At 33.3% G+C, this 12,054-nt stretch overlaps 1 protein-coding gene across 7 annotated transcripts in view; it reads left to right on the top strand.

Annotated features, from left to right (window-relative positions):
- Positions 1 to 12,054, top strand: part of LOC126736366 (transcriptional regulator ATRX-like) — a 292,446-nt gene that overhangs the window by 56,630 nt on the left and 223,762 nt on the right. For all 7 annotated transcript variants that reach the window (XM_050440688.1, XM_050440690.1, XM_050440686.1 and 4 more), the window contains exon 11: positions 2,575 to 2,898. In XM_050440688.1, coding sequence (XP_050296645.1) covers positions 2,575 to 2,898 — 324 coding nt within the window. The remainder of the gene's footprint in view (positions 1 to 2,574; positions 2,899 to 12,054) is intronic.

Below are 12,054 nucleotides of genomic sequence, written 5' to 3'. Positions count from 1 at the left end.
TGCTTTTTAACTATTCAGTGAACTATAGATTTCGCCATGTGTAAATTTGCCCCAGTCTGCGACAGAGGAGTGCATGGATTTTCTTTCAAAGAAAGCAAAACGTCAAGTTGTTCATTTTCATCTCGAGCAGGACGCCCAGATTTCGGCAGATCTCTAACATGACCGAATTCTCTAAATTTAGCCTCTATTCTACTCACCACCTTTTGACATATCGGAGGACGATCAGGATGGATTTCATTGAATAATTGAGCTGCTTCTCTTTGAGTTCGTGTTCTATCACCAAACCCAACCGTGCACAGAATTTCTATTTTTTCTCGTTCTGTTCACTTTACCATTGTGAAAACCGCAACTTTGCTCGTACACCTCACACTTGACAATATATGTTTGGCGTACAACTGTCATACAGTTTCTATGAAAATACACGTCACCAGCCAACAATAAAAATACACGAATTAATGGAATTTTGCTCTGTATAAAAATTCTCAGAGATAAGGTGAACTTCAATAATAATGTTTGGTCGTCTTTTTTTCGACTGTTGACTTTAGGTATAGGACATGATGCATGAAACATACGTAGAATTTCACGCAAAATTCAAAAATGAAATAAAAAAAAGCTGCTTTCATTTGAAAAAATGAAGTTGATGGTCGTAATTTATTTTTTAGCAACCCTGTATATACAAACTTCACGTACAAAAATGCGCAACTTAAAATAAAAATGGACGGGCCCGAGCGTTTTTTTTTCGATCACAACCCTGAATTTTAAATGAATTTAGACATAACTTTTGGGATGCATATACATAGATGCAGATGTATATAGATGCAGATATTACTTATCCTACAAAAATAGATTTAATATTTATAACTCTTATTTTTTCTTCTTATTTATAGCTTTAAAGTAATGAAAACACTTACAGGAATAATGTCTAATAATAAGCAATTTACAATATTTAAAAAAAACCCTAACTTGGCAACGCAGCACTCAAATTGAAAAAATAAGGTGCCAAAATGTAGAGAATAAAAAGTTCTTTCAAATGAGGTTTCAGTTCTTTCAATCACTCAACCCCTGTTGCCATTTAAAATTTTCGAGAGGGGGGGTTCTGGGGGTAGGGGCTTGAAAGAGGCAAAGTGATTTCTACATAAAAATTGTTCCCCCTCGATAATAAAATTGACGATTTAAAATTGAGCGATTTTATAGAAACCTAAGAGATACCCTCTAAGATACCTCGAGATAATAGGTGGCGGGAAGTTTTCAAACTGACACCCTGTTTACAATGTTTGATTTATCTAATTTATTGTAGTAATTAAGTACAACTTTCCTACAGTCAATGTAAACACTGTCTAAATAAAATTGACGAAAAACAAAGAAAAACACAAAGTCACGGTCTCACAACATGTAATTAAACGGGCTACACGTGTTTAGCTCTAGTTAGAGCATCATAAACCAAAGGGTTTATTTATGTACTGTGTAGTGTGTGTATGGCTTCTAAAGGCCTGATGATGCTCTAACTAGAGCGAAACACGTGTAGCCCGTTTAATTACATGTTGTGAGACCGTGACTTTGTGTTTTTCCTTGTTTTTCGTCAATTTTGTATATAGGTCTCTTAGAGAATAATGGATGAGATTTTTGGACTGTCTAAATAGTTTATTGGTCTTGAGGCCAGAGCTATCAAAATCACTGCTTTGAGATTTTAAAAAAATTAAATGTTTAATATTATTGAATCAATAAAATTTAAATAAAGTTAAAGAAAACCGTCTGCACCCTTCAGTAAGGACTTAAGTGTGGCGAGCCAGTATGTATTATTTTCTAGCATTACTTCTACTGCTATTTTTTAATAATTTAAATACGCATAAAAATTTATAATACAGTTTACGGACTATTCATAAAAAAAACATACATAAAGTTTTTAATTCATACATAAAGAAATTTTTTAGCGAATTTTGAAATTTTCTGTTATTAGATAAAAAAGCGCTCTAGCGACATTACTAAGAATTAGACATATCACAGATAGGACGGATTTGATGAAGCAATAAATGTTTTTTCCAACGAGACCAAGTTTGTTAAAATCCGTTCAGTCGTTTAGGGAGTTACAGCTGTTTATTAAAAAAAAAAAAACATGGAATTACCCTCCCACCACTTTATTTTAATAGATAAGTCACAAAATGTTAAACAAAAATTACTTGAGTAAAGCTGAGCTTTTAAAAGCATATATTTTTTCATAACATTTACTGGGTAGATTTCAGTGAAAAATTACTTAAAAAGTTTAAGATGGCGGTTACGCCCCCTGGCGACCATCTTGGAAATCTGAAAATATTTTCCACGGTATTCTTTTGACCACTTTAGTCATAAAATTTTTTACCGCAAGTCTCTACGACGAATAGTTTCCAAAATACAGCACTTTGCTTTCTTATCTGGCCACCCTGTACAACTAAGGTTAAAACTTAGTTCGTTGTCAAAGTTTTGTTACAACCGTAGTAATATTGGTCGCGTAGATCGTTTTTGTTTTACATTTGTTGTGTATAGACACTACTACCAGATCATTTAATATTTATGTTGGCATTTGTCTTTATTTTCTAGAGAATGGCAAATCCGACTCAAATCAACCTAAGTCCACCAAGAAGAAAGCATCGACTAAAAAATCTCAGAAAATATTTAAACTGGACGAAACTGAAAAGGACGAACTAGTTAAAATATTGAGCGACCACTTGAAAGAAAAGGATACTGACAGTAGCAAGGAATCTTCAGATTCTGAAAAAGAAGTTAACGATCAGGTAGGCCACAAGAGGAAATCATCAAAGGAAGACAACACAAAAGATAAAAAAAGAATGAAGAAAGAGGTTGGAAGGGAGGAATTGTTGGAGCTAGTCAAGGATTTTGAAGAAGCTGTAAATAAGGAAAAAGGTATGACCTAATTTTGAATACTACTCTAGTCTTTTGAATAATATATTTTAACTTCCTGCTAACGTGATATTATTATTAGAGCGAAAAATCGGGACCCGAAGGACAAAAGTGCTTATAACTTTTTTTCTTATTAGGGTAGAGAAATCATTTTTACCTTTTCGTATTATAGATATATAAGACTTGGCCATTTACAATTCTTCATTTGTTTTTTTGTTTAGGAGGGGGAAGCCTTAGAACTGGAAAAAGAAATTTGTTCGATTTTTTCCGCGTGCTTCGATACAGGTCGCAACGGTTCTTTGAATTTTATTAAATTTAACGGGTCGATTAGAACTCATCTATAGATGGACTGTATACTAGGGTGGGTCGAAAAAAAATTTTTTTTTTGTTTATTTCCTAATAGCAAAATTATGTTGTATTATCATTTCAAGAGCAACCATTTAAAATATTATTGAAATATTTAAACTCTAAGAGCCCGCGCAAGGCCGCCGCATTATCGTCAAATTTGTAAAATAAGGTAATACCTTGCAAGACACTGCAAGTCTTCCTATATTCTAATTTAAGACGTTTGCTTTACAGTTAATTTATTTTATTCTTTTACAGACCTTTCATGACCTTGCATCTATTTTTAATACGCAATGCATGCTGTTTAGTCACTGCAGCCAATCGCGCCGCGGTCACTATAATGCTACATTTAGTGTGAATTAATCTCTGAACGCGTACGGTCCTGGTTATCTGTTTTGTTTATCAGAGCTTTACTTCGCGCTAATTTCTTACCAAATAGTATGGAAAGTAAAAGAATAAAGTACAAGTGTCCCATATTTGGAACTATTGGTGAACTAAAAGAAAATGTGTTACCAACTTTCCAAGATGTAATGAAGTTTTACGAATGGACGAGAATACAATTTAAAATTCAACAAGGAAGTAACAAAGAACCGTCTTTTTCTCAAATCGCAGACATAGTGGCTCAAAAAATTGACGATATTTGGAAAAAATCATCTATTCCTATGGTCTCACACACACGAACTATTCAGATTTTAAAAACGTACCACGGAAAGTGCAAAAATCACATCAAATCTCTAAAAAGGTTGACAGAAGAAAAGAAAGCCTTGTTTTTGCGCCAAAGTGAAGTTTTGTTTGATATTTGTTCCTGTAAATGTAAGGATCTTCTTCATCTCTGTAAATGCTCGCGTGAGTCGAAGGTACCCAAAGAAGAACACGCATTTTTGCTTGACCAGAGGGGCGAAAGAAAAATGCTTATCGGTGGAGTAGATCTTGTGCGCACTTTAGAACTGAAAAAAAAATTGGAGAGAAAACGTAAGAGTTTAAAGCCTTTTAATAAACTCATTCCTAGTTGTGATCAACCACAAAAAGAAGTGTCTTCCTCTGCTTTTACGGATTTTGAGGAACGTTATGTATCGCCCGTAAAACACAACGTAGAAGATTTGCCATCCACTTCACAAACCTCCAAAAAGGAATCTGTAAAACGTAAACGTTTTCCGACGCTATCGAAAACCGCTGACCGTTATGGTGTTTCTGATAGAGCGGCGGCTGCAATTGCTTCGGCGGTATTACATGACATATCTTCTGATGTAGAGGTAATAGATAAATCTAAATTAAGAAGGGAAAGACAAAAGTTACGGGATACGCTTTTGCAAGAACAAACCAATTTGCAGCTTCCCGCGTTGTACTTTGATGGGCGCAAGGACAAAACTTTAAAAGTCATGGCAAAAGCAGGCAAAAAATACAGAAAGGTGATAGTTGAAGAACACATTTCTGTCCTGAAAGAACCCGGTTCTTTGTATGTAGGTTATACTACACCATTACATGGTACTGCCAAAAGTATTGAAAGGTCTATTAGTGCACTTCTACAATCAAAACGTATTTGTTCTGACGAATTGGTGGCTATTGGTTGCGATGGGACAGCAACTAATACTGGAAAGAACGCAGGTGTAATTAGAGTGTTTGAGAAGAAGCTTCAGCGACCACTACAATGGATAATTTGCATGCTTCACTTAAATGAGTTACCTCTGAGGCATTTGTTCAACAAGCTAGATGGTAAAACAACTGGTCCACATTCGTATAATGGTCCTATTGGAAAAAAGTTGGAAAAATGTGAAATAAAACCCGTTATTGAGTACGAAATAATACCAAGTCAGCTACCAGTAATTAAAACAGAAGATTTAAGCATGGACCAAAAGTATTTGTACGCGATAACCACAGCCGTAATCACTGGAAACTGCCCCGCCGACTTAGCCCATAAATCGCCAGGGAAAATTTACCATGCTCGCTGGTTGACTACAGCCAATAGAATATTGAGACTTTATGTTGCTACAATACATCCGACTGAAAATTTATGTCACCTAGCGCAATTTATCGTCAAAGTATATGCCCCTGTATGGTTTCAGATAAAAACACATCCTTGTAAAGATGGGTCCCGCAATTTATGGAAATTGATACAAAATTCTCGATATCTATCAAAAGAGCTAAGAGACGTAATAGATCCAGTCATTCAACGAAATGCATATTTTTTCCATCCAGAGAATTTACTCTTAGCCATGTTAACAGATGAGCAAAAGAATATTAGGGAATTAGCTGCCAGAAGAATATTAAAGGCACGAGATTTATTGGCACTAAGAAGGCAACTATGTATATTTGAAGTACCGGCAGTAAATTTTAATGCTTCGTCTTATATTGATGTAATAGACTGGCAAGAAAATAACAACTGTGATCCTCCAATCCTCCGAAGCTTCTCAAATGATGACTTAAAAAAAATTGTTGCATCAAATGGTGACGAAGATTTAATTTTCATTAGACTACCATGTCACACACAAGCGGTAGAGCGGACGGTCAAATTAGTGACAGAAGCATCAATGTCTCTGTGTGACAAGAAGTCAAGGGAAGGCCTGATTCATGCTAAACTCTCATCTAGGAAAACAATGCCCAAACTTGAAAGTAAGCAAGATTTTCATGCATAATGGCATGTTATTAACAAGACTTTAGTTGTAATTTTGTGTGTTTTTTTATATTTAGCATTAACGATATGTTTCTACCATTAAATTCCTAATGTTTATAAAACTTATTATAATTAAAATTCTGGATTCACTATCGTCATGCCCTGAAACTATTTTGTCTTTTTTATCAAAATTTCAAAATTCATGCGCGGGCTAAAGATAAAAGTTAAATTAACTTTTTTTTTTCTTTTGTAACTTGTTTTTGTGCAATGCAACATAATACAGCTATTAGAAATTAATAAAACGATTTTTATTTTTTCCCTATATAAAGTGACCCACCCTACTGTATACTGTTTGGTTATTCTCAGCATACGGAAGGATTTTTTTTACCGTCCAAAGTTTCAGACATGTGTGATATTCTAGCCCCTCTGACGGCATAACGGTATCTTTCCAAAAATAATGACTCACAGAAGATATGTTCGCCCAATCGAGAACTACAATCTTTATTAAGGACTTTTTAAAAAAAAATGTTTTTTTTGGAGAAAAATAAAAAAACCCTTAAAAAATTTACTTTTTTTAGTTTTTTCTATGTAAAATTTTTATGGTGCAAAATTAAAAAAAAATATAAAAAATAGACTTTACGATAGCCCGAAGAAATAAAATTCGCTATTCAATTTGTTTAAAACAATTTATTAACCACTAATTTATAAATTCACAACATTTAACAGATACATATGTATGTATGTAGTACCTACACCAGTTTTAAGACTTGAAATAATCTGTGATTTTACTCTGTTTCTTTGTTCGAGTATCATAATAGATGAATTCATTTTTTTTATCTAAATTATTAACATGGTTTACCAATATTTCGTCCGATGAATAGCTTGTACAAAACAAATTTTAATAGTATTAGTGGCTTGAAGAGCTTCTGCTGCAGATGGAGGTTGAAATTCTTCCCCTTCTGAACCATCATCTTCGCTTTCCTCTTTGTCCTGAGAGAAGGATAAGATGTCGTCTACAATTTGTTCTTCACTTAGATTGTCGCATACTTCCAAACTATTTTCTGCATGTAAGAACTCGGTCCATTGATCATCTGACAATGCAGCAGACTTTTTTATTACAGCCAGCAGAACCTCATCTTCCTCTTCAAAATTACCATTAATTAATTTAGCCAGTGGAATGTCATCTTCTTCATCAAAGCTATCATTTCTAACATCCCCACTTTCTACGAAGCCTCTATGTCTAAAACAGTTGGCATTTGTTTTTGATGAAACTCTATCCCATACTTTAGCGATCATTGATACTGCATCTAAAAGGTTAATACAACACTCTTTGCCTTGTTCAGCATTTTCTATGATTTTCATTAAGTGAAACTTTTTAAAATGCACTTTTAATGATCGAATAATCCCTTGGTCGATTGGCTGCAGAACAGAGGTAGTGTTTGCTGGCAAAAACTCGAGTTTTATGTTTTTTAAATTATCAACTTTCGGATGAGCGGGACAGTTGTCTACTAAAAGTAAATTTTTTTTCTTGGTCTTCACCAACTTTGCATCCCATTCACGAAGAAAACTGAGAAATAAATTAGAAGTCATCCAGGCCTTTTTGTTGGACTTCTACACGATAGGTAAGCTCTTGATATGTTTGAAACATCGTGGATTTCTCGACTTGCCGATCACAATAAGTTTAGGTTTATCCGATCCTGTCATATTGGTAGCAACTAGGACTTTAATTCGTTCCTTTGATAATTTTCCGCCAGTACAAGTTTTACCCTTGAATTTTAATGTCTTATCTGGGGTCAGTTTATAAAAAAGTCCTGTCTCGTCGCCATCATATATTTCGTCATCCTTATATCCTTATCGTATTTCAAGCCAGACAGTTGTTAACCAGTTTTCACGTACTCCTTGAGGCACACTGGCAGCTTCGCCACTTATTTTCCCAAACACTATTCTGCCGTCGTAAAAGAGAGTGCCGTATCTGCAAAATGTCTGTTTTGAGAAAACGGTTAAAACGCGTATTCCTCTATAATGGCGTGAATTAAGTCCTAATGATTTCTAAAATATATTTTATTTGTTAATTTTGTGATAAAAAAATGAATAGAAATAATGTTAACATTCCTGAATTTTAACAGTAAGCTTAAAATGCACTTACGGCTTTTAAAGTTAATAAAGCAATATTTTTTAAGCCGCTCATTGTAACCAAAAAAGCTTAACTGCAAAACAAATTAATTACGGTATTTAAAGGTACTATATTCTATAAAAAATAGAAATTATTTTAGCTTTAAATCTTTCTTTGTAGTAAATATATATTTTTTTGCACCAATGAAATAAAATAATTTGTCTTTTTTAAAGAAATGCATTTATGTTATGCTATAACGCCTATAACATAGAAAAAACACAGAGTCCTTATATAAACTTAACTCTTACAAATTTGCCAAACAAAAATAATAATCGAAGAACAAACACATTCATCCTAAATTTTAATGTGGATATTAACAATCAGCTTTATTCAAAAGTTTCAATGAGGTCATTGGACGCATCAGAAATTGGAATATCCTCCCAAAATTTCAGTCTATCTTTGGGCATAACAGAAGACACATTTTTTAATATATTATCACGTTTTAACGTAGATATCCCCCGATTTTTTGTGTATTTCAGGTTCTGGCATTTGCTGCCTATTTTTAGCCAAAGAAACTTTTAAAAAATTTAGCTCTTTAAATTCCTCGTTCATAAAATGATCTTTGTATTTTAAGTGAAGACAGCCGCGTTTTGCAACTACTTCTACAAGATCTGCTATATACACTCTGGGCCTCAATCTATTCAAAACTGCCTTTGAGGAATGATCTATCCAATTAAAAAAATCAGAAAAATCCATTGATTTTGTAATAACTTTTTCAGAGTTCGCTTTTGATACTGCAGTTTCAAAATCTCGAAAGTCGTATGTTTTTTTTTGCTTTTTTAAGGAATTTTCTACCTGGTGGTGAAAATGGTCCGCAGACATGAAAGTATGTACAGGTTCAAAATATTTTAAGGTTATTCTTTCAGTTCTAACATGGTCTGAATTTATTAGGTACACTAGAAACGAAAACAACGCCCAGTTCTTGTTTTGTCCACTGCAATTGTCAAGCCAAAGCACAATGTCATTCTGATCCCGATGGTACAGAAAAAACTGAAAATAGGCGCTGATTATTTCCTCTTTTTTTCGGCCTGCAGTGGCTTCATGCCATATTACTGCAAAAGGTTTTTGTCTAGAATTTTTTCCGATTGGCACAAAACTTTCATTAAAAGCAATAATTCGTTGAGTGAAAAGAACACTTTTGAACATGTCCAGCCTAGGTAACATTATTACTTTCTGTAAGTCTGCGGAAAAATATAATGTTGTAGACTCGATGGAATTTTGAACATCATTTCTATACATCTGACGGGCAATATTGGGTTTTTTAATATGTTTGTCCCATTGTTGACAATTTTCGCAATCCAAACACAAATTTTCTTTTGAATGTGCTTCATTATGCAACTTATAGCATTCACATATTTCACATTCCTCGTGGCCGAAATGTGCAAATGAAATATTTTTTTCTTTAACCACAACATTTCTATAAAGTTCATATGAACATTCAATAGTGGGATTATTTTCAACAAAGTCAGAGTGCATTTGTTTAACTGTTATATCAGAGGGTAAGTATAATTTATTTGGGGCGTGTTCTCGCCTGTAGTGTGACACGCTTGGATGATATTTTTGAATATGATCATATATGGCTTGTCGATTAACTTTTTTGTGTTTTGGATGTAAGCCTCGTTTGTCTTTTTCTACTGACATAGCCGTGGAATTACACACTAGCTTTATAATTGTGTCATTATGACTGTTATACCCTAATGTTGACAAATAAAATGTCTTACATACTTGCAAAGAATCTCCTTTATCATCTTTCAGATAAAAGTTTATTGTTTTATTTCTCCTTGAGTCTTCTTTTAAGGTATTTGCCGTCCTTCTTTTTACATCTATTTTTTTAGTAGTGTGAAGAATAAATAACCTTCTTGGTATCCATTCTTGATTCCAAAATTCTTCGTTAATAACCTCTTGTCTAGCCGTAGTTATTTTTGTGGGACATTTTCTTATGCAAGTGTCTTTGCAGGGTGGTCTAACTTTATGCTTCTCTTTATTTTTTTGCTTTTTTTTTGCACATACTACATCTTTTGTTTCCCTTGCTTGCTTCATTTTCCGTTTTCGTGGTTTTCCTTTTTTTGTAACTTCCATATTTTCTACCTTGTTTCCATCACCGGTGTTTACGTCTGATTGCAGTTCTTCTCCATTTGTAGCTAAAGCTGTAGCTGTTGTTTTAGTAAATACGTCATTCGATTCAGTTATTGCTTGAGTGTCTTGGTTTTTATAGTTGGCTTCGGAATTTTTATCAGAAATAGAGTCAAGGTCAAACAACATATTTGCTGATTCAACTTCCGAGTTTGAAAATAATTCAATAGCTCCCAATAGGCTTGCATCGGTTAAGTCACATTTATCTTCTTTAACTATCTCAATAATAATTGGTATAACTTCCTCATCTTGAAAATTTGATGACTTGATTGGTGAAAGCCCGGGTGAGAGTAGGGCCGTAGCTTCCGGGTCACAGGTACTTAAAAACAGCGCTGATGGAGACATCACATTTTGCTCTTCAACAATTGGCGGTACCGGTAATAATGTTTGAAATATCTGTGGCTCTGCTTCACTATCTGAATTAGCAGGTTCAATAGCGGATGATGCATCTTGAATTTGATTAATTTTTCCTGGCTCAATGTTAGGTCTATTATGCTTGACAATTGTCGTATTTGAAAATTTAACATTAGAATTACCAGAAAGTTCCACTTGGTTTTCATTTACGAGGCGTAGGATCTTTTTAGTTCTCTGCATCTTTAAACGTCGCTGTCGTTGGTAACTGAAAAAAAAACAACAGCATTAACTAATAGCTAGCTACTTACTTTTCTAGCATCATAATATATTGTAGGGTGGTTCGTAATAAATGCGATTTAGAGTATTATATACGTGCAATAATAGATATAGTGAATAATTTACAAATGAAAAAATTGCAGCAAAAAAAGGGATTAGTGATGAATTCATTTCTAAGCAGTAAATAATTCATATCTAAGAGTCCTAATTAAAATTAATTAAAATTAACCTAAATAAAAACTAATCCCCTTTTCGCTGAAATTTTTTCATTTGTAAATTATCCACTATATCTATGGCGCGTATAATAACTGGCAATTGTTTAAGTGAAAAAAAAATGAGATTTGGCTAAATTTATATAATCCGAAAGTGACGATAGAAATATGTACTTACCGAGATACAGGTCGTCGAAACTTTTTAAAATTCTTAAATATAAATAGTTAATTTTTTAAATAATTTTTTTTAATATCTGATATCTAAAAAGTTTAATATCTTATAAATGCACCCAAACCAAAAATTTTAATAAGTTGCATCGATGCCGAAATTTGAAAATATCTCGAAAACGATCATATGTAGCTGTTTTAAAATTGGGTTGGGTTGGTACCTTTAAAAAAGATGTAGGAACGATAACAACTCATTAAAAATATCAAAAGATTACTGCCAAAAAAGTTAGAGCCAATTAAAAAGAAGAATATAGCGTACGTAGCGCCCTCTAAGTCTTACGTGAAAATTTAGTCCAAATTATGATTTCTCACCTCAAAAAACCCCCAATAATTGTCAAATTTTGGGTAAAAATTGAATTTTGTGTTAATTTTATGTTAAAAATTCGAAAATAGAATTTCATTTTCAACTCCCTGTATCTCGGTAAGTATCGACTTTTGGATTATAAACTTAGCCAAGCCAAATCGATTTTTTTTAACTAGAAGAATCTCCCGAAACTCTATATGTCGCATTCATTACAAACCATCCTGTACACATAAATAGTTACTTACCAGCTAATTTTTGGTATTTATTATTGTTTTTAAAACAAACTGGCACAAAAACTTTTTTCCAAATAACACAAAAAAATACAGATATATGTATAGGTAACATATATCGAAAGCTGATTGCTGCACGTGGTTTTTCTATTATTATTATGATTGGAAACAGCGTATGTATATCTGCACAGCTCGGTGGTCAAATTAAAATTAATACTAAATTATCCAAATTATCCTATCACTGGTAAATTTAAATATGGAACTGTAGCCTAAAAAGCCGTAACTGTTTTGCG

Source organism: Anthonomus grandis, chromosome 5 (genome assembly GCF_022605725.1).
Source record: "Anthonomus grandis grandis chromosome 5, icAntGran1.3, whole genome shotgun sequence".
Classification (NCBI taxonomy): Eukaryota; Metazoa; Arthropoda; class Insecta; order Coleoptera; family Curculionidae; genus Anthonomus; species Anthonomus grandis.
This window is presented reverse-complemented; position numbering and strand designations above follow the sequence as displayed.